A 24,286-nucleotide genomic window follows, 5' to 3' on the forward strand; every position below is an offset into this window, starting at 1 on the left:
CAGTTTCTGAAGAGCTGATGATGTCATCTGTTTTAATAATTATACACTTGAATAGAAATGGCCTTTGTATTTCCTTATTAGAGCATATCTGGATATGGTAGCATTTTCTTTTTCTATTGCTTATGCATATATATGGGACATCTGTGGTCAGACATTATGATTCTGAAAGCCAACTTTTAAAACAGCTTTGTACTACCTCTAAATGCTTCTGTATCTCATCTGCTCATCAGTGAAAGGAGAAATTCATATCTATGTTGTATCCAACAAGTTTACTCTAATTGGAATTTCTTTTCCTTCTTGTTTCTGATCCAATTATATTCTCCCAATTAGGATCCCTTTGTGACCAACTGTATTCATTTGGGACGTCTCAGCCAAGATTAACAATATACCCTGGGATCTTAACTTTATTATCTATTAGATCTACAATATGATCTAATCAAGTCAGCAAACCTATTAAACAGTAAGCACTGGATAGCTTTTTAAAAGTTTAAAACAATTTCTAATTTCCATGACCACTGCTCAAGAGTAAAAATTTATGAAGGAAATGAACATAAGGAGGAAAAACCAGGGAGTTTCAAGAGTTGAGTCCAAACACACAAAATATGGCTGAGGAATAGAGTTAGTCCTTTGCTCTCCCTGCTTCAAGAAATTGTGATGAGAAAATGTAATTTAGAGAGTTCTAGTCATATATATCAATTAAATAATTCAAATAATGTCAAGATACAGCTAGGACAATTCTCTATATAATTCTTCATTTTTAAAAGCTATTGAAAAGAGAGTTCAGGCCGGGCGCGGTGGCTCAAGCCTGTAATCCCAGCACTTTGGGAGGCCGAGACGGGCGGATCACGAGGTCAGGAGTTCGAGACCATCCTGGCTAACACGGTGAAACCCCGTCTCTACTAAAAAGTACAAAAAACTAGCCGGGCGAGGTGGCGGGCGCCTGTAGTCCCGGCTACTCGGGAGGCTGAGGCAGGAGAATGGCGTAAAAACCCGGGAGGCAGAGCTTGCAGTGAGCTGAGATCCGGCCACTGCACTCCAGCCTGGGCAACACAGCGAGACTCCGTCTCAAAAAAAAAAAAAAAAAAAAAAAAAAAAAGAAAAGAGAGTTCAGGGCCGGGCGCGGTGGCTCAAGCCTGTAATCCCAGCACTTTGGGAGGCCGAGACAGGCGGATCACGAGGTCAGGAGATCGAGCCCATCCTGGCTAACACGGTGAAACCCCGTCTCTACTAAAAAGTACAAAAAACTAGCCGGGCGAGGTGGTGGGTGCCTGTAGTCCCAGCTACTTGGGAGGCTGAGGCAGGAGAATGGCGTGAACCCAGGAGGCAGAGCTTGCAGTGAGCTGAGATCCGGCCACTGCACTCCAGCCTGGGCGACAGAGTGAGACTCCGTCTCAAAAAAAAAAAAAAAAAAAAAAAAAGAAAAGAGAGTTCAGATTTACGCAAGATGTACAGTTCTCTCTGGATTCCTTGTGTTACTTTAGGGTTGAAGTAAGGGCCAAAGGCTCTCTGATGATCTCTTGATAGTCTGAAATTAATTTTTTTGGTTGATTTTTTTAAACTGGTCCTCAGAAAGTCATCTGAGAAGTACTGATTGATATACACAACTTTTCCCCTAACCATGACTTTTCAGGAATTATTAGGAAAACCATTAATTAGGGTTCTTCCATGAGCATGTAAGAATGTGAGAGTTAAAAGGGACCTCAGTGATGATCTAATTTAAACTGCTATGAAGCTAGGAGTCCCTTCAGTAGCATCCCTGAGAAATGGTCACTCAGTCTCTACTTTAGTGCATATCTCCATTTTTAAAGTGTCCACTTCTATCTTTAGAGACAGCTTTGTTACTACACAGCTCCGTACAGTAAACAAACATGTTCCTTCCCATATTTTCTATCCACTGACCTTTACTTTTTAGACTTAACAGAATAAGTCTATTAAAAATATGGTGGCCCTTGAAATACATAAATACAAATATACACATAATCAATCATAACTTGAATGTCTAAGGACCATGAATTGTACTGGAAACTTTATACACATTTCATCTTTAATCCTAATGACAAACTTTATCTACATATTTTATCCCATTTTATAAGTGGGGAAGCTAAGAAAGTGAGAAATTTGATCTCAGAACACAGAGCTGGTTAAGTGGCAGGTTTTGTTGTTGTCGTTGTTTTTGTTTTTTTTAGATGGAGTTTCCCTCTGTCACCCAGGCTGGAGTGTAGTGGTGCGATCTCAGCTCACCGCAACCTCCGCCTCCCAGGTTCAAGTGATTCTCCTGCCTCAGCCCTTGAGTAGCTGAGATTACAGGTGTGCACCGCCATGCCTGGCTAATTTTTGTATTTTTAGTAGAGACGGGGTTTCACCATGTTGGTCGGGCTGGTCTCGAATTCCTGACCTCAAGTGATCTGCCTGCCTTGGCTTCCCAAAGTGCTGGGATTATAGAAGTGGCAGGCTTTGAATCTCCATCTATTTGACTACAAAGGCTCAGAGAAGAAGGGGGGAAAAGGCTCTTTGAAATGCCTCACCAATAAACCAAACAATGTTCATTCACCAGGCATGTGACTTACTCCAAATCATTCCTTCTCTAAGGAAACATATACTTTTAAATAATTTATCCTAGAATATTGCCTAACACCAATCTCATGTTAATGGATTTTAATTTACAGAATCAACTTCTCTTTTTAAAAATAGGAATACGCCAGGCACAGTGGCTCACACCTGTAATCCCAGCACTTTGGAAGGCTGAGGTGGGAGGATCACTTGAAGTCAGGAGTTCAAGACCAGCCTGGGCAACATCGTGAAACCCTGTCTTTACTAAAAACACAAAAACTGGCTGGGTGTATTGGTGCGTACCTGTAGCCCCAGCTGTTCAGGAGCCTGAGGCATAAGAATCACTTGAGGCCAGAAGACGGAGGCTGCAGTGAGCTGAGATCGTACCATTGCACTCCGGCCTCAGTGATACCCTGTCTCCAAAAAAAAAAAAAAAAAAAAAGTTTGCCCTCCTCTCACTTAGGAAGCATCCCTTTTGTTCTTCACAATGCCTTAAGCAGTGTTTTCCCAGAATTCCTGGGATAGTATCAAGTAGGGGAACTGTTAAAAATACAAAATCACAGGCTCCATCTCAGAACCACCGAATGAGAATCTCTGGGAGATCTGGGAAACTATTCCTTTTCTTTTTTTTTTTTTTTAAATGAGATGGGCTCTCCCTCTGTGGCCCAGGCTGGAGTGCAATGGCGTGACCTCGGCTAACTGCAACCTCCGCCTCCCGGGTTCAAGAGATTGTTCTGCCTTGCCCTCACGAGTAGCTGGGACTACAGGTGTCTGTCACCATGATTGGCTAATTTTTCTATTTTTAGCAGAGATGGAGTTTTGCCACGTTGGCCAGGCTGGTCTGAACTTCCAGCCTCAAGTGATCTGCCCGTCTCGGCCTCCCAAAGTGCTGGGATTACTAGCATGAGCCACCATGTCCGGCCTCTTTTCTTTTTTTGAGACGGAGTCTCGCTCTGTCACCCAGGCTGGAGTGCAGTGGCGCGATCTCGGCTCACTGCAAGCTCCGCCTCCCGGGTTCATGCCATTCTCCTGCCTCAGCCTCCCAAGTAGCTGGGATTACAGGCACTTGCCACCACGCATGGCTAATTTTGTATTTTTAGTAGAGATGGGGTTTCTCCATGTTGGTCAGGCTGGTCTCAAACTCCCAACCTAAGGTGATTCACCTGCCTCGGCCTCTCAAAGTGTTGGGATTACAGGTGTAAGCCACCGAGCCCGGCACGGCCACCTCTCATTTGAAAATAATTTCAAATACAGAAAATGTTGCAAAATAAAAATAACACAAAGATCACTCATATAACCTTTACCCAGGTTCACATATTGTTAGCATTGTATCCCACTTGGTTTATTCACTTGTTCTGTTTCTATGATAAACACATAAACCCTTACCTTTTTTGGGAATCATTTGAGGATACATTATATATGTCACGGTCTTTTACCCCTAAATTCTTCAATTTAGATATGGCATTAGCTATATGTCTCTTTAGCATCCTTTAATCAGGAACATTTTCCGCAGCCACTATGCCTTTATGATACTGATTTTCTTTTTCTTTTTTTTTGAGACGGGGTCTCACTGTCACCCAGGTTGGAGTACAGTGGTGTGAGAACAGCTCACTGCAGCCTCGACCTCCCAGGCTCAAGGAATCCTTTCTGGCCTCAGCATTCCGAGCAGCTGGGACTACAGGCCCAAACCACCATACATGGCTAATTTTTAAAAAATTATTTTTGGCAGAGACAGGGTCTGGCTATGTTGTCCAGGCTGGTCTAGAACTCCAGGGCTCAAATGATCCTCCTACCTTGGCCTCACAAAGGGCTGGGATTACAGGCATGTGCCACTGAACCCAGCCTGATAATGATATTTTTAAAGAATACAGTGTCATTCCTACTTTTTATTACAACATCCTCATTTTGTGTTTGTCTGATGTTTCCTCATTGTCAGAATACTGTATAAGTGATATGTTCTCCTCTGTATGTCATATCCAGAGGTGCATAATGTCCATCTGCTCCTCAGGAATACCCAGTTTAGGTATTGCTTGATTTCTCCAGTGTATAATTATTGTTGCTCTTTCTTAAATGAATAATCAGTTTGTGGGGATATACTTTATGACCATGTAAATATCCTGCTCCTCATCAAAATACTGCCTTCAATTTAGTATCCATCAATTTGTGTCCAGTCTTCTCTTACCTAATCCTACCATGATAGCTGTAAAATGGTTTTCCAACTCCAGGATTCCCTCCATCAGCTGGCCTTTGGCATTCTACTGTAAGCAAGGATTCTCCTTTCTCCCCATGTATTTATTTATAGTCAATATGAACTTCTAATAATTTTTTCAATGATTTATAAATAATACTTTTGGTGCTCAAATTGTTCCAGATTTGGCCAGTGAGAGCTGCTTAATTTGGCACTGTGTTCCTGTGACCTACCCCATAATTCTTTTGAGCATCTTCCTACCTTCTGTCATAACAAGTTGTTCCAGCCCCAGAATCAGCCATTTTCCTGAGGAACCCTGATTTTCCTCAGTGGGAAATAATAGTGCTAGAGGAAGAGATCTGGGTGCTAGGTGTGCTCGATTAGGGTGTCTTTGCTTATTGGCCACTTCGGTGGGCAAGGTTAGGAAGTACATGCGTGAACAGGCATACCCTGTTTTATGGCACTTTGTAGACACTGCATTTACAAATTGAAGGTTTGTGGCAACCCTGCGCTGAGTAAATCTACTGTTGCCACTTTTCCAACAGTGCTCACTTCATGTCTGTGTGTATTTTATAGCAATAAAGTATTTTAAAATTAAGGTATGTATACTTGTTTAGACATAATGCTGTTGCACACTTAACAGAATACAGTATAGCATAACCATAATTTTCTATGCACTGGGAAACCAAAAAATTGGCATGACTTGCTTTATTGTTTTTATTGCTTTATTGTGACATTCACTTTATTGCGGTGGTCTGAAACCAAATCTACAGTATCTCTGAGGTATGCCTGCATATATACATATTCACTTACATATATAAGTAATACTCACAACACACATGCATATTTTAGAAATTGTTGAATTTACAATGATACCCTCAAATTCCAGTACCCGCCACCCCTACCCTGGGTTTATTTTTGCTGTTATTTTTAATGAGTATAGAAATGATTCTCATCAGGGATGTTTGAAAATCACTGCTAAAGATTGCTGATGAATTTCAGTCACAAGTTCTCATGCTCTCCCATGAAATTCATCTGGATCAAAAGACAAACTAATTCAAAGGACCAGGTGTTCCCTTTGCCCCCCATTTATCATAGACATTGGTTCCCTCTTCCTACTACCTATTTTATTCAGTTCCATTCTGAGGACAATTATCTTTCCACATGTAAGAGCATTACAGAAAGTGACCATTTGCTCAGTCACCACTAGCCAATGACCAGAGCTTTGAGCCCTCTTAGGGGTACCACCAGCCACATATATGCAGGTATGTGTATGCGTATGGTAACATGTGCTCTGATATCCTCCTCCCTGCACTCTCACTGGTTTCACTTCTAATATTATAGTCTGTGCTATACAACTCCAGAAGGGAATCGTAAACATACCAAAAATTTACAAGTATAATTCATTATTTTATGTTCTACTCTCTTCCCCTACAAAAATCTGCTTCCCCTTCCTCCATTTATAGTTAATATGAGAACCATCTATGAGTTGCCTAAGCTAGAAATTGTAAGCATCATCTGTCTCTTCCCTTCCTGTATCACCCATAACAAATCATTTCAAGACCACTTAATTCTATCATATTTTGAATCTATCTCTTCTCTTTATTCCTATTAACACTATTTTGGGTTAGAACTTTGTTATCGCTCACTTGAATTTATAAAGATAGAATTGGGGTATGGGATATAACTGTTTTTTCCTTTTTTCATCCTCAAGAACATAAAAATATTGGAGAGAAATGAGACACAAACAACACTATCTGTTATTCCTTTGCCAAGTCTATGCCACTTTACTAGCTTAAAAAAACAAAATGTGTCAAAATGTGCTCAGAAAATATTTGGCAAATTACATTTATAAGTTAATACATATAAAACAATAAACCTGTTAACTCTGAAATACTTTACATGTCTATTATAAAGATAGTTATAGGTTATGGAACCTTAAGAAATCTAAGATCTTTATACAGAAAACATATACACAAAATCCTACTGTCAGGCTCCACTCCATACTTAGTTTTTCAAAGCTTAGTTAGGAATATTTTTAGATTAAAAAAATTGATTAAAAAAAGCTCCCACAGAAAACATCAAACCCTTCTTTCTCTTATGAAAGCAAAGGTATCTATAGGCAGCAACATGTCTGTTTCAGCATTGAAGAATTTTACTCAGAATTCAAAAACTAAAATGATTTGATATTATAGTACCTGTAATAATAGTAATTCTTGACTGCCGTGTGCCACATGTTAATATAACCATTACCTCAATTAATCTTTACAAGAATGCTATGAAGTAGCTACTTGTTAGAATATCCACTTTGCAGATAGAGAAGCCATACAGAAATTAAGTGTTACAGTGGGACTGGAATCAGGCAGTCTATCTCTAGAGCGCATATACACTTTGCAAAAAGTAATTTCTACTGCATGGTTTTTAGAACAAAAATTGGGGCCACATATGACTATGATGAAATATGGAAATGTAATTTATCTTAAGTACTATAACAATAAGCCTAAATGCTTTTTTCAGAGGGAAAAAAAGAGTAATTGCAAAAATTTCCATGGATTTCTCTTCCTTCCACACATTTCATAAATATGGACCTATGTACTGTAATATTTTAACCTTTCTTGAAGGCAGAGACTCCCCCTTATACAAGATCCTTGTACAGTATCTTATATATAGTTCTCAATAAACACATTTTCAATAAACATGTAGACCGTATTCTTAGCTCAAAACACCTTTAGCCAGCTGATTCAGTATACATAAATATTATCAAATCTTACCTGGGATTCCTGATAAATAAATTTTACCAACGTGACAGATCTTACTTTCAAACACTTGTACTCATTTTCCCTGTCTCCCTGCTAATGAAGGGTAAGAGTCTGCAGTAAAGTGGCCCCCTGTTAGCCTGTGTTTGGCACAGAGTAGGGGCTCACTAAATATTTACTGATTAAAGGCCCAGGAAAGTCAAAATAATCAGCCAATAAATAACAGAGAGACTGGCTATCTCATGAACACAGAGGAGAGAAGTGGTAAACAGTGTAAGCTGTGAAGCTATATTGCCTGGGTTCAAATACTGGCTCTGCCACTTATTAAGCGAGACACAATGAGCAAGCCTTAAAATCTCTCTTGGCATCAGTTTCCTCATTCTTCAAATGAGGATACTAATCATACCTACTTCACAGGATTTTTTAAAATAAGGATTAAACAAGTTAACACGTTAGGCAATTAACAAATGTTAGTTATTCCTACTAAATAGAATTCCTTTCCCTCTTATCAATAAAGTGACAAAATGCATTTGGTGGAGATTCTCTCATCTTCTTGAATAAACCTTCACCTCTTGCCCTAGTGTTACTCTTGGGAGGCATCGGCTCCACTACCATTTGAAAACTGTACGAATTCATTACAGAAGTGAAGCAATAAATGTCCATCATATACAAAAAATGTAAAGGACATTTTATGTCTAAAACTCTTTTGTGAAGACAACAGTCACAGATATAATCAGATTTATGAACACTGTTACTTCTCAAAGAGCTATTTTCTAACCAGTCCCCCACCTGAGACTATCTGTTTCATTAACGGTCCTAATGTCTTGTTTGAAGACTATCAAATTTATTAAAAGTAGGCTATTTCTAATGAATTCCTGTAATTTCTCATTTGCTTAAAAAAATGTAAAAATTCAGGACATTTGTAAGTTATCACTAAAAAATACCCACCAGCAAGATAATCATGATACTTACTTCATCTCTATAAAGCGGACTAGTATAATACATTATGTCCATTGCACTGCTGTTCAGCATATCCCTTAAACCTCGTACTTTGTCAGGAGTAATGGAATCAACAGTGTCTACAAAAACAAGCAAAAAAACCAAGTAAATTGAACTTATAGAAAGTCTCTGTTATACGGAAATAATAGCGAAGAAAATTACATTGCCTGAAATAGTAACTATTTAACATTTAAATATTCAAGACCGGCTTTGGCTCTAATGAATCTTCCCTTCCTGTAAAATACCACAAGAAAAAAACAGTAAAAGACAAAATAGGAGATGAAAAGAAACATTAAAGGATGAAAGCCGTTATCAAATCTATAAAGCGTCACCCTTTTTTGTATATTATGGCTTTTGTATGAAATTCAGGGGTACCCAGAGCAAAACGAGGCCACATATTTTAGAACAAGTGTCAAAACACAATCCCAAGTCTTTTTGTACCTCCTTTTCTGTTTCCTCTCCTTTTTGAGATGGAGTTTTGCTCTGTCCTCCAGGCTGGAGGGCAGTGGGGTGATCTCGGTTCACTGGCTCAAGTAATTCTCCTGCATCAGCTTCCTGAGTAGCTGGGATTACAGGCGCATGTCACCTGCCCAGCTACTTTTTGTATTTTTAGTCGAGATGGGGTTTTACCATGTTGGCCAGGCTGGTCTCTAACTCCTAACCTCAAGTGATCTGTCTGCCTAGGCCTCCCAGAGTGCTGGGATTACAGTTGTGAGGCATGCACCTAGCCTGTTTTTTTGATCTATGCACCTTCAGCTTGGCAATACACATGTAGACTGCCTAGAGCCACTGGTGGCAACCAGCAACAAATCAAAAAGTCATCCTACAATTTGCATCTATCTTTAGTGAGCCAAAGATTCTGTGGGCAAGAACTGTCAGATCACAAATATGCACAAAGGCAAATAAATCAGCAATTTTATCAGTAAACAAGATAAAGGTGGTATAATTTACTCTCTTGAAAAAAATTGCTACATAAACTGATTTTCAAACCAGTACACCCTTCCACGAGTTATGCTAACCTATGGAAATTCTACCATGGAAAGATTATTCTATTAGACACCTAATAAAATTATTAGAGATACGGAAAATTTTACATTTCTTATAGAAATACAAAGCACTATACTTGGATGAATACTGTGATTTGAAAGCACAAGGAGAACAGAAGGCATATAATTTTAGTGAAACAAAATTTCTTTTATTCCTTTTCACTTTATTGGCTTAGGTTATTTTATTTATTCCTCCACTATGTAATAATAACAGGAAGGCAAAGACAAGCAAAAGTTCTTTTTTTTTTTTCAAAATTGTAAAGGGAAATATTGTTGCTGTTTGTGGTTGTACAACATATTTACAGGCTGTACCTATTTTTAAATTGTAAAAGTGAAAGGTGTACTACCATGCTGATCTGAAAATATTTCAAATGTCATTTTAATGCATTTCCAAAAAAAGTTTTTACTGTGAAATACAGACACATATAAATAAAGGTATTTAATTATGAATGGGCAGTTTAAAGAATAATTCATAAAAAGAAAAACATGTTCATACCATCTAGTTTAAGAATACTGCCAGTATCTTACAAACCCACCATATATTCTGAAATGATCACAGGCCTCTCTAGCAGAGAGAGAGAAGTAACTACAGGTAAGAGGTTTGTATTAATTGTGCTTTTCCTTTTCCTTATAGATTTACTACATGTCCAATAATATTAATAACTGTACCCAATTACTTCTACAGAATTTACTATGTGCCAGAGCCTAAGTATTTTACCTCATTCTGACCACTGTGTAAACTGAGGTATTATCTATGGTTTGCTTGCACCCTTCCACCTAATCTTATGTTTCTGAGATTCATCCAAGTTGATGCATATAGCTGCAATCCACTCTTTTTCACTGTTGTATAATATGCCACTCTATACCTATATCAAAATTTATCCATTCTCTTTCTAGAGTTATTTGAGTTTCTGGTTTTTTGCTACTACTTATAAATCATGATCCTAAATAACACTGTTTTACATGTCTCCTGGTGCACATGTTTAAGAGTTTCTTTAGAGTATATCTCTAAGAAGTGGAACTACTGTGTCAAAGGGCACATGCACCTTCAACTTTATAAGATGATGTTAAATCTTCCAAAGTGACTATACCAAGTTTCATTCCCAACAATAGTGAATGAAAACTCTCACTACTATACAACCCCAACAACACTTGGTATTGTCACTTTCTTAAATTTTTGCTTGATGGGTATGAACGATACTTCACTGTGGCTTTAATTTGCATCTCCTTGATTACTAGAAAAAAATATACATACATAAATTTAAAAAATCTTTTCTTTCCCACTTAAGTTTCTTGTCGTTTATTCTGGATATGAAACCTTTGGTGGTTATATCTGTTGCTCTGTTATAACATCTTTTTCTCAGTTTGTGGCTTGTCTTTCTTTTTTTATGGTCTACTGGTAAAGAGAAGTCCTTAATTTTAATCTAATCAAATTTGTTAGTTTATAGTTGCATTTTTTTTGTATATTAAGAATTCTTTCCCTGCACCTTGAGGTTGTAAAGGTAGTGTTTTGTATATTTTTCTAAAAAGTTTTAAGGTCTTGGCTTTCATATTATCATGTTTTTGATCCATGTGAAATGTGAAGTAGAGATCATTTTTTACTTTTTTCCCCCATAGGACACCCAGTTACCACATGCCATTTATGGAACAGGCCATCCTTTCACCAACGATCTGTAATGCCAGGTATGACAGGTTTCCTGTTTAGGGAATCTCTAATCCGGTACACAGGTCTATTTGCCTATCCTTGTGCCAAGGATATTTACAGAAGTTTGAATACAGTACTAGGTATGGCTACCTAGTAGGTCAAGACTCTACCCCTCAAATCCGTCATTCTGTGTTTCGGCTATTTTCAGACCTTTGTTCCTTTTTTATTTCTTTTTTTTTTTTTTTTTTTTAAATTTTATGGGTACATAGGAGGTATATACATTTATGGGGTACATGAGATATTTTGATACAGGCATGTAATACATAGTAATCACATCATGGAAAATAGGGTATCCACCCCCTCGAGCATTTATCCTTTGTGTTACAAACAATCCAGTACTACTCTTTTAGTTATTTAAAAATGTACCACTAATTTATTATTGATTATAGTCACCCTGTTGTGCAATCAAATACTAGGTCTTATTCATTCTATTTTTTTGTACTTATTAACCATCCCCACCTCCCCAGTATCCTTCCCAGCCTCTGATAACCAGCCTGCTCTCTATCTCCGTAAGTTGTTTTGATCCAACAAATGAGAACATCTGCTGTTTGTCTTTCTGTGCCTGAGTATATAATGACCTCCCGTTCCATCCATGTTGTTTCAAATGACAGGATCTCATTCTTTTTTATGGCCAAATAGTCATCCATTGTACATATGTACTACATTTTCTTTATCCATGTATTTGTTGATAGACACTTAGGTTGCTTCCAAATCTTGGCTATTGTAAACAGTGCTGTAACAAACACAGGATGCTGCAGACATCTATTCAATATACTGACTGCCTTTCTTTTTAATGTATACCCAGCAGTGGGATTACTGGATCATATGGTAGCTCTATTTTTAGTTTTTCGAGGAACCTCCAAGCTGTTCTCCATAGTGGTTGTACTAACTTACATTCCTACCGACAGCGTACGAGGGTTCCCTTTTCTCCACATTTCACCAGCATTTGTTACTGCCTGTCTTTTGGATATAAGCCATTTTAACTAGGGTGAGATATGTCATTGTAGTTCTGATTTGCCTTTCACTGATGATCAATGACGTTGGCACCTTTTCATATGCCTGTTTGCCATTTGTATGTTGTCTTTTGAGAAATACCTACCAAATCTTTTGCCCATTTTTTGGATAAGATTATTAGATTTTTTTTCCTATACAGTTGAGCTCCTTATATATTCTGGTTATTAATCTCTTGTCAGATGGGTAATCTGCAAATATTTTATCACATTCCGTGTGCTGTCTTTTGACTTTGATTGTTTAGCCCTTTGTTCTTTGATAATCATTTCAGAATCAGTTTGTCAAGTTTCATGGAAAAACTCTGGAAATCCTGATTGGAATTACATGGAATCTATAGATCGATTTGGGAGAATCCACACCTCTAGAATAATGAATTTTCCAATCTAAGGAAATTATCTTTAAGTTGTGTTTAAGGTCTTTTAATTGTTTAATTTGTAACATAAATATACTTCTTTTGCTAGATTTATTTCTTGGAACTTTATATTTTTGATGCTATTTGTCTGTTCTTGGTATACGGAAATGCAATTATGTTTATATATGGAATTTCTATGTCACAACCCTAATAAATTACTTTATTAATTCTAATAATTTTTTTTTTCTTTTTCTTTTTTCCCAGATATGGGGTCTCTGTTACCTAGGCTGGAGTGCAGTGGTTATTCACAGGTGTTATCCCACTAATGATCATCACAGGAGTTTTGGCCTGCTTTTTCTCCAACCTGGGCTCTTTCACCTCTCCCTGCCCCTGAAAGGTCATCATATTGATAGTGAACTTGGTGTGAACACCTGCTTGGCATAGTGCACTACAGCACAAAACTCCTGGACTCAAGTGATCCTCCTGCCTATGCCTCCGAGTAGCTGGGACTACAGCCACATGCCACTCTGCCCGGCCTAATAATTTTTCTGTATATTCTTTTGTATATTCTGAGTAGACAACCATATGACCTACAAATCAAAACAGATGTTTCTGAGTCTTTGTAACTATTATTTCTTTTTCTTATCTTACTGCACTAAGACTTTCAAGCAGAATGTTTAAATTATAAGAGTGGATATCTTTGGCTTATTCCTGATTTAAAGGAAATGGTTTTAGCCTTTCATTGCCAAAGAACACAATGATGTGTGCTGTAGGTAGATACCCTTTTAAAATTATTTTTAAATTTACACACAATAAAATTGACTCGCATGTGTAGTTTTACGTAACTACTGCCAGGATCAGGATATTGAACTGTTCCATCACCCTGAAAAACTTCTACATGCTGTTCCTATAAATTCAAATCCTCCCTGCTTCCCCTAACTCCTGCTAACCAATGATCTGTTCTCTGTCCCTGAAGTTTTGCTTTTTCCAAAATGTCATGAAAATGGAAGCATAAAGTATATAAACTTTCAAGACTGGCTTTTTTTTTTTTTTTTTTTTTTTTGAGACAGGGTTTCACTCTGTTATCCAGGCTGGAGTGCAGTGGCACAATCTTGGCTCACTGCAACCTCTGTCTGTCTCCTGGGTTCAAGTGATTCTCGTGTCTCAGCCTCCCAAGTAGCTGGGATTACAGATGCCCTCACAATCCACAGAGGGCATGCATGAAAACAGTGCTATCTATGAAATCTATATAGTGGTTCAAATGATATTAGTCAGTATAATTATTTTAGAAATCAATGGATTTTATTTTCTCAAATAATCTAGAACAAAGGGTGAGTATACCTCAAGACAATTAAATGGAAGACACTATGTTCTCAATGAACAAGAAGTATTTTCTAAAACTTTCTGCATTTGTTTTGGTAAAAGTTTGCCATTGGCTAAATCATTCAATTTTTAAACAAAATATACCTCCATCAAGAGTAAGTTTTGACCGCCACTCAACAGGCAGAAATTCAACATGTGTTGCATGGTTGGAAAAATGCCTTTCTTCTATTTTTCTTGCAGCCTCTCTCATCCTAAACAAACAAACAAAAATGCAAACAAAGCTTTATGAGAATAACTTCACATATAAATGTATATGAGATAGAATGTGTTTAATCATAACACTTCCATTTGCTTATAGCTTTGTCCTAAATTTGCCATCTACGATTTCAAATATTCCAAGCTTTTACATTATATTCTAAATAATTATACATAAGAATTTTCAGTAGACAAAATGGCATAATGAATACCTCAGTGCCATCACCCAGCTCCAAATATTAGCAAGTCATGACCTATCTTGTTTCATCTATTGCTCTCTTCATCCTTTCCATAATATAAATTTTAAAATTTTATTTAAAATATGAAGATACTATTAAATTGACTCTTTTCCCCCTTTTGGTGTCAGTTATATAAATTTTAGCACATGTGCAGATTTGTGATTAGTATTACACAATTCAGAACAGTTCATCCAGAAAAACTCCCTCATGCTATTCCTTTAGGAGTCACTCCCTTCTCCCATATTTAAAAACAAATCCTAGATATTGCATTATTTTGTCTGTAGATAGTTTAGTATATATTTCTAAAATATAAGAAAAACATAACCTATTCAGTATTATCATACCAAAGAAATTAATCATTGCTTAATTTCAGCAAATACGTAGTTCAGTGGTCCTATTTTTCCAGTTGGACTATAAATATTATTTTATAATATTAAAATTTTTTTACGCTTGTTTAAACTGAGCTCTAAATACAATCCATGCACTGCAATTAGAAGACATCTGTCTACTACAGGCTCCTTTCTCTATTTTGCCTTGTAAAGGCATACCTTGTTTTACCGCATTCATTTTTTTAAAAAAATTGCACTCTGCAGATATTACCTTTTTCTCCACTTTTTAAAAAACTGAAGGTCTGTGGCAACCTTGCATGAAGCAAATCTATTAGTGCATTTTTCCAATAGCATGTGCTCACTCTGTGTCCATCACATTTTGTAATCCTCACAATATTTCAAACTTTCTCATTATTATTACATCCACTCTGGCGAACTGCACCTGTATAAGATGAGCTTAATCGATAAATGTATGTGGTCTGACTTCCACTGACTGGCTATTTCCCAACCTTTCTCCTGCTCCGAGGGCTTCCGTATTATCCCTGAGACACAACAATATTGAGATTAGGGCACTTAATAATTCCATACTGGCCTCTAGGGGATCAAGTGAAAGGAAGAGTCGCACATCTCTCACTTCAAATAAAAAACCAGAAATGATTGAGCTTAGTGAGGGAGGTATGTCAAAAGCCAAGCATGCCAAAAGCTGAACCTCTTGCACCGGTTAGCCACTTTGTGAATGTAAAGGAAAAGTTCTTGAAGGAGATTAAAAGTACTACTCCAGTGAACACACAAATAAGAAAATGAAAAAACCTTATTGTTGATAAGGAGAAAGTTTTAGTGGTCTGGATAGAAGATCAAAACAGCTACAACTTTTCCTTCATTTAAGCCAAAGCCTAATCCAGAGCAAGCCTTAACTCTTTTCAATTCTAAAAGACTGAGAGAAGCAAAGAAGCTACAGAAGAAAAGTTTGAAGCTAGCAGGTTAGTGCATGAGGTTTAAGGAAAGAAGCTGCCTCCATAACATAAAAGTGTAAGGTAAGTGCTAATGTAGAAGCTTCATCAAGTTAAGAAGATCTAGCCAAGATAATCAATGAAGGTTGCTACCTTAAACATATTCTCAACGTAGACAAAAAAGCCTTCTAATGGAAAAAGATGCCTAGGACTTTCACAGAAAGAAGAAGTCGATGCCTGGCTTCAAAGCTTCAAAGGACAGGCTGACTCTCTTGTGAAGAGCTAACACAACTGGTAACTTAAAGTTGAAGCCAATGCTCACTGACCATCCCAAATATCCTAGGGCCCTTAAGAATTATACTAAATCTACTGTGCCTGTGCTCTATAAATGGAACAACAAAGCCTGGATAGCAGCACATCTTTTTTTACAGCATGGCTTACTGAATATTTTAAGCCCACTGTTGACACCTACTGCTCAGAAAAAAAAAAATGATTTCTTTCAAATGATTACTGCCTACTGACAATGTACCTGGTCACTCAAGAGCTCTGATGGAGATGTTCAAGGAGATGAATGTTGTTTTCATCCCTGCTAACACAACATCCACTCTGCAGCCCATGGATCAAGGAGTAATTTTAACTTTTGAGCCTTACATTTAAGAAACAAATTTTATAATGCTATAGCTGCTATAGATAGTGGATGAATCTGGGCAAAGTAAAGTGAAAATATTCTGGAAAGAACTCGTCATTCTAGATGCCATTAAGAACATTTGTGATTCAGTAATTCATGGGGGGTGAAAATCTCAACATTCCAGAAGTTTGGAAGAAATGGATTCCAACCTCATAAATGACTTTGAGGGGCCCAAGACTTCAGTGAGGAAGTGACTGCAGATGTATTGGAAATAGCAAGAGAACTAAAATAAGAAGAGTGTGAAGATGTGACTGAATTGTTGCAATTTCATGAGAAAACTTCAGAGGATGAGTAGTTGCTTCTTATGGATGAACAAAGAAAGTGGTTTGAGATGGACTCTTGGTGAAGATGTGAATATTGCTGAAATGGCAACAAAGAATTCAGAATATGCCATAAACTTAGTTGATAAGGCAGTGGTAGGGTTTGAGAGGATTGATTCAAATTTTCAAGTTAAGTTCTACAGTGGGTAAAATGCTCTCAAACTGCATTGCATGTTACAGGGAAATCTTTCTGAAAGGAAGAATCAATTGATGTGGCTAACTTCATTGTTGTCTTATTTTAAGAAATTGCCACAACCACCCCAAACTTTGACAACTACCATCCTGATCAGTCAGCAGCCATCAACATGGAGGCAAGACCCTTCAACAGCAAAAAGATGCTGTGAACTCACTGCAGCCTCAGATAACTGGTTAGCAACGTTTAGCAGCACAGCATTTTAAAATTAAGATATGTACATCGATTTTTAAAGACATTATGCTATCACATACTTAACAGTTTACAGTGTAGTGTAAACATAACTTTTATATGCACTGAGAAGCCAATTTGTGCAACTTGTTAATTATGGTATTTGCTTTATTGCAGTGGTATGGAACCAAATCCACAATATCTTTGAGGTATACCTGTAATTTTGTGTTTATGTTTCCTATAAAGTAACTCAGAGTCCGATTTTCATTCATTGCATCCCTATGGTGTTAACATGTTCTTTGTCCTGTTTCCTATAATTTGGTAGTTAGTTATAAGGGCTTCATCAGATTCAAGCTCTGTTCTGGTGAGACTACTACTCCACATGTACATAGGTACATACAACCCTTCTCTTTTTGGTGATGATAGCAGTTACTGATGATCATTGTTTAAATCCATTAGTTTTCATGGTGGCAAAAGCGCCTTTTATATTCCATCACTCTTCATTTGTTTATAGACTTATACTTCTAGAAAAAGAAATTTCCTTACATTAAATATTTAGCTGCACTGGGGTATAACCAAATAGTTTCTGCATGAACTGAGGCACAGTTAACCTAGAAAAGGCAGGATAAATGGTTAATTCTTCCCCTTTATTAACAGTTCTCAAAATAACAAGTTATTAGGTTTTATATATTTTGATATCATTACTAATTCACAGATTTAAGCAAATTTGGTGCATATCAATCCACTGTAGTTATTATCCTTACCAAGGTTCAAATTGTCTCCTATTTTAGGTCTGTGAATCTCTTCAAGTTGCTTTTGACACAACTTCACTAGTTTTTTTTTTTTTTAAAACAACTGTGGCTTTTAATATATTCAAAGACTTATGCAACCATCACCATTATCTAATTTCGTTAACACTTTCATCACCCCAGACTCATTAGCAGTCACTCTCTATCCCTCTTCCTCCCACCCACCGGCACCCACTAATCTACTTTCAGCAGATTTGTCTATTTGAGTATTTCATATAAATAGAATCATACAATATGCGGACTTTTGTGTCTGGCTTTTCAGTTAGTGTAATGTTTTCAAGTCTCATCTATGTTGCATCATAAATCGGTACTTCATTGCTTTTCATTGTTGAATAGTATTTCATTATATGGATATGCCACTTTTGCTTACCACTCATCAGCTGATGGATGTTTGGGTTGCTTCCATCTTTTTGGCTATCATGAATAATGCTTCTATGAACATTCTTTAACAAGTTTCTGTGGTCATACATTTTCAGATCTCTTGGGTATACACATAACGATATTGCTGGCTCATACACTAACTTTAACTTTTGGGAGAACTGCCAAACTCTTTCCAAAGCAGCTGTACTATTTTCTAATCTCACGAGAAACATGTAAGGGTTGCGATTTTTCTTCATCCTAGCTAATACTTGTTAATTTCCATCCTTTCGGTAAGAGTTATCCTAGTGGGTATAAAGTGGTACCTTTAAAGTGGTAGTGTTCAAGGTCACATCTCTCTAATAACTAAAGATGCTGACCATCTTTTCACAAGTTTATTGGCCATTTGTATATCCTATTTGGACAAATGCCTACTCAAATCCTTTACCCATTTAAAAAAAACTGGGGTCTTCCTTTTTTAAAAACTGTTGAGTTGTAAGAGTACTTTATATATTCTGGATCCTAGACCTTTATCAGATACGTGGTTTGCTAATATTTTCTCCCATTCTGAGGGTTATCTTCATTTTCTTCAGTGTCCTTTGAAGAACAAAAGGACTTTCTACTTATAGTAGCATGCCATCTGCAAACAGAGATAGTTTTATCTCTTCCATTCTAATCTAGATGTCTTTTATTTCTTTTGATTAATTGCTGTGGCTGAAATGCACAGTACAAATGCTGAACAGAAGTGGTGAGAGTGGATATCTTTGTCTTGTTCCTGATCTCAAGGAGCAGCTTTCAGTCTTTCACTATTAAAGAATAAGTTTAGCCACAGGCTTTTTGTAGATGCCCTTTACCAGATTGAGAAAGTTGCCTTCTGTTTCTAATTTCCTGAGTGCTTTTATTATGAAAGTATGTTGAGATTTTGTCAAATGTCTTTTCTGTGTCTGAAAGTCACATGATGTGGTTTTTTTTTTTTTTTCCTTCATTCTACATGTGGTGGATTACCTTGATTAAAAAAAAAAAAAAAAGTTGACCCTATCTTGCATTCCTGGGATAAATGCCACTTAGTCATGGTATATAACCATTTATATATGTTGCTGGATTCAGTTTGTTGGCATTTCATTGAGATTTCTGTGGTCTGTATTCAGCAAGGGATACTGGTATAGTTTTCTTTTCCTCATGATGCTTTCATTGGTTTTTGGTATCAGGGTAATACTGGCTTCATAGAATGAGCTGGGAAATCTTCCTTCCTTTTCTATTTTTTAGAGAGTTTGTAGAGAAGTGGTGCTAATTCTTCTCTATTTTTTTTTAAAAGACATGATCTTACTATGTGGCCCAGGCTGAAGTGCAATGGCTATTCACTGGAACAGTCGTGTACTATAGCCTGGAGCTTCTGTGCTCAAGCAATCCTCCTGCCTCAGCCTTCCATGAAGCTGAGACTGCAGACACATGCCAATGCACCCAGCTTAATTCTTCTTTTGATGTTTGGTAGAATTAACCAGTGCAATCTTCGGGTCCTGGGCTTTTGTTGTTTTGGTGGGAAGTGTTTTGATTATTAATCCAAACGCTGTACTTGTTATAGGTCTCCTCAGACTTCCTATTTCTTACTCGTTACCAGATCAGTTTTCCCAGTTTGTGTCTGTCTTGGAAAGTGATTACTAAACAGTTTTGGTAGTTTGTTTCTAGAAATTTGTTCATTTCATCTAGGTTATACACTCTGTAGCACAGAATTGTGCATAGTATTCCCTTATAATCCTTTTTATTTCTCTAAGGTTGGTGGTAGTAATGTCTCCTCTTTTACTTTTGATTTTAGTAATTTGAATCTTCTTTTTCTCTTGGTCTAGTTAAAAGGTTCTCAACTTTGTGAATCTTTTCAAATAACCAGAGTAATACACAGAGATCTTCTTTACTTTACAACTGCATACTACTCCATTATATAGACAATAGCTGTAGTTTATCAACCTATCTCTTACTGATGAACATTTGAGTAGTTTCCTACGTGATGCTGCAATCAAAAGCCTTGTGCACGTCCTTTTATTTTTGCTGATATTTTTTGGGATAGAGTCCTGGAACTAGGTTTTCTGGGTCAAAGGATAAATACATATGTAATTTTGATAGATACTGCCACATACTCATTTTCATTGCATTCCATCAGCTGTATAAGAACATCTATTACCTACAGCCTGGCCAAAAAAGCATGTCGTCAAATTTTGAACTTGTGCTAATCTGATAGTTAAGAAATGACATCTGTTTGGGTGCGTTGCTCATGCCTATAAACCCAGCACTTTGGGAGGCCGAGGCAGGCAGATCACTTGAGGTCAGGAGTCTGAGACCAGCTTGGCCAACATGGTAAAATCCAGACTCTACTAAAAAAACACAAAAATTAGTTGGGTGTGGTGGTGCGCACCTGTAGTCCCTCCCAGCTATTTGGGAGGCTGAGGCAGAAGAATCGCTTGAACCCGGGAGGTAGAGGCCGCAGTGAACCAAGATTGCGCCACTGCACTCCAGTCTGAGTGACAGAACAAAACTCTCTCCAAAAAAAAAAAAAAAAAAAGACTTTTCATACGGTGAACAGCCATTTCCTTTTCTAGGAACTACTTGCTTATATCTTTAGCCCGTTTTCCCATAAGGTGGTTGAACATATTTTTATTTTTAGCATGATTTCACATATTAAGAATCCTTCATCTATAAGTTGAAAATGTTTTCTTTCAGTTCAACTTAGTTTTTCTTTGCCATATTTTTTTTCTAGATGATATAATATTTATCAATATTTTTCCTTATTTCTTGTGGATCAAGTCATAGAATAGTTTTCTCTATTCCTAAGTTCTAGAAGAATTCAAGCTCTCCTTTAAAAAAAATCCCTAATACTTGTATAATTTCATTTCTTTTCCTTCCCCCTGGCCTTTTTTTGTTTGTTTGTTTAGAGATGAGGTCTTGCTATGTTGCCCCAGCTGAAGTACAGTGGCTATTCATAGGTGTGGTCATAGGGCACTATAGCCTCGAATTCCTGGGCTCAAGCGATTCTCCTGCTTCAGCCTCCCAAGTAGCTAGGAAAGTAGCTAGGACTATAGGCACGTGCTACCATGTCCTGGTTTCATTTCTTTCACTTAAATGTAATCCAATTGAAATTTATCCTTGTGTGAGCAATGGATCCAATTTATTTTTTTTCTATATGCAAATCTAGCTATCCCAATAGTACTTGTTGAAAAGTCTATCTTCATTTTCAGTATATTTTAAAAGGCATTACATTATAATTATGTTTATTGATTGCATATCCCCAAAGTTGGCATTTTAAGAAGCCTAAATAGATTCTACTTTGCCAAAATAAAGATGTGCTTCCCTTATCATCACTGAAAATAAAATGATAGCCAAAACTTTAGACTTGAAGGCAGGTTCTCTTTATTATCCACAGAGTCTAAAAGTTCCTTTTTTACATCAGATACTCAAGTAACGGTCGCAGGAACATTTTTAAAGTTTCTTTGTCATCTTTTCAAAGGTTCAGTTTTAAAATTTCTAATATTTTTCTACCCACTCATTCAATTTTGATGGCTGTGTAGTTTTTAGTAAATCATTGTGATACAGTAATTAGGAAGTGGTACGTGTGTTGCTGTTTGAATTTGCACACAAAAGAGTTCATTTAGATTAGTGGTTCTCAACCATGGACAATTTTATACTTTGAGGGACACTTGGCCATGTTTGGAGATATTTTTGGTTCTAACAACCAAGGGTTTTATTTGCATCAGTGAGAAGAGGCTAGGGATACTGTTTATACATCTTACAATGTACAGGCCAGCCCTCATAATAAAAAATTATCCAGTCAAAAATGTCAATAGTGATGTAGCTGGGGAACGCTAACTTTGAGTTCTCAACTCGGAAACACTACACCTGCTTAAAATGTTGTTTTTTTCTAAAGCAAACTTATACAGTCCTTCCCTCCACAGGATCGCTATCATAATTCTCAAATGATCAAAAACTGATCAAACAGGTATGTCTACTGAATCATTTGGAGTACTGGAGTGACTGTTAAGAAAAAAAAGAAAAGGATGCAAGAAAAATGAAAAAATAGTGAGGGAAGGAGAAAGGAGAGGAGGGGGATGCCAAAGAGAGGAAGGGGGAGACAGGGAGAGGGAAGAGAGAAGATGGATATGTTCTGGCTAGATGCCCAAATTTGCCTTACTAAAAGCAGCAAAATCTATTTCTTAAATATCTCATAAGAACTACTGAGACCAACAGGGGATAGAGAAAATGAGAAAAAGGAATGATTAAAAAATATAATACTATACCTCAGACAATGACCCACTACTGTGCTGCTACGCATGCACAAAAATCATGATTTCAGTCCTGTTATAAGCTTATTTCAACTTCCATGTTCTCTGAGCAATGAATGTTTACCTCATATTGTAAGAAAGAAGATAGAGATTAATAGCATTTAAGAATTACTGTACAACTAGGGATCATTAAATAGCTGTAAAAAATAAGTCTTCATAATTCCTCTCAATTAGAAAAAAATTGGTAAACTAATTGGTTTTAAGAAAATATATGTGTGATATAAATATAGAAAAAAATAGAAAAAGATATAAATAGAAAATCATGAACAGTAATCTCCAAGATACTTTTTTTTTTTTAAGAGATGAGGTTGACCGGGCGTGGTGGCTCACGCCTGTAATCCCAGCACTTTGGGAAGCTGAGGCAGGTGGATTGCCTGAGGTCAGGAGTTTGAGACTAGCCTGACCAATATGACGAAGCCCTGTCTCTACTAAAAATACAAAAATTAGCTGGGTGTGGTGACGTGTGACTGTAGTTCCAGCTACTAGGAAGGCTGAGATAGGAGAATTTCTTCAACCCAGGAGGCGGACGCTGCAGTGAGCCAAGAACATGCCACTGCACTCCAGCCTGGGAAACAGAGCAAGACTCTGTCTCAAAAAAAAAACCCAAAAAACCAAACATGGGGTCTTGCTTCATTGTCCAATGCTGCAGTGCACTGGAAACTCACAGGCATGATCATCGCACACCACAGTCTTGAACTCCTGGGCTCAAGCAATCCAAAATACATTTTTAAAACAAACAAACAAACAAACAAACAAACAAACAGGGTCCAGAAGTCTATAGCATGCACGTTTTGTGTGGAAAAAAATTTGTTTATGCCTAAAGAAAATCTAGAAGACTATAAATGGGGATACAAGGACAAAGGAAAATGAGAGAAGATGGAGAAGAAATGAGAATCAGCCTTTTTACTCCACATTTTAATATTTTGTTTTGTGAACTACATGTGTATATTTCCTGTTCAAAAACATAAGTTTTGTTGATATTCTTGTCACTATTGTTTATTCTCCCATGTTTTTCTGTACTTATGGGTTTATGCCTTTCTGCTTTTTAAAATTCTTTTTTATATCATGTTCAAAGAGGTTTCAGGAGGGAATAAGATAAGCTCATGTGTTCAACCCACTGTGTTTAATTGAAAACCTCCTTATATTCTTCTAAGATTATAGCTTTAAAATGACTAATTTAGGGCATTAGATCTACAAGTTCTATGACTAGTTCCCTTATAAGGAAACTCCACAAAAAGTAAATCCAGTTGTATTTAAAATGCCTTCCATTTATCCCTTTTAGTAAACTATATCTGACATTCCCAGAAGTTGTCTAAAAATTTGCTTCTCAATCTGTGTTAAGTAGTAAACATATTTTTCTGGAACAAAGGTGATTAAAGCTAGTTTGAACTAATCATTAGCAGGTTTGCTAAAATAATGTTAAGAGGGAAAACTCTCTATTACCAGGAATCTAAGACATGATTTAAAGAAATCCTGAGAGAACAAAAGGCTGTCAAATCAATCACAAGTACACACAAGCTTCAGGATGGCCCTGATAAGGATGAAGTTTTGTACAGGCCTGAATACTGAACTTAGGAATGACAGCAAGCAGGGAAATGGTAAGAAATCATATAGATTTTCCTATCTTTTAATCATTTATTATGCAGAATTCCTTTTTATATGAATATTTTCCATTGATTACTAAGTTATATGTAGAATTTTCCATCAAATTAACCTG

The 24,286-nt window shown here is 36.9% G+C and overlaps 1 protein-coding gene across 6 annotated transcripts in view; it reads right to left on the minus strand.

Annotated features, from left to right (window-relative positions):
- Nucleotides 1-24,286, minus strand: part of DDHD1 (DDHD domain containing 1) — a 121,566-nt gene that overhangs the window by 21,900 nt on the left and 75,380 nt on the right. For all 6 annotated transcript variants that reach the window (XM_001083968.5, XM_002805058.4, XM_077941033.1 and 3 more), the window contains 2 exons: nucleotides 14,075-14,181; nucleotides 8,467-8,573 (listed from right to left, as the gene is read on the minus strand). In XM_001083968.5, coding sequence (XP_001083968.1) covers nucleotides 8,467-8,573; nucleotides 14,075-14,181 — 214 coding nt within the window. The remainder of the gene's footprint in view (nucleotides 1-8,466; nucleotides 8,574-14,074; nucleotides 14,182-24,286) is intronic.

The sequence above is a fragment of the Macaca mulatta genome, chromosome 7 (assembly GCF_049350105.2).
Source record: "Macaca mulatta isolate MMU2019108-1 chromosome 7, T2T-MMU8v2.0, whole genome shotgun sequence".
Classification (NCBI taxonomy): domain Eukaryota; kingdom Metazoa; phylum Chordata; class Mammalia; order Primates; family Cercopithecidae; genus Macaca; species Macaca mulatta.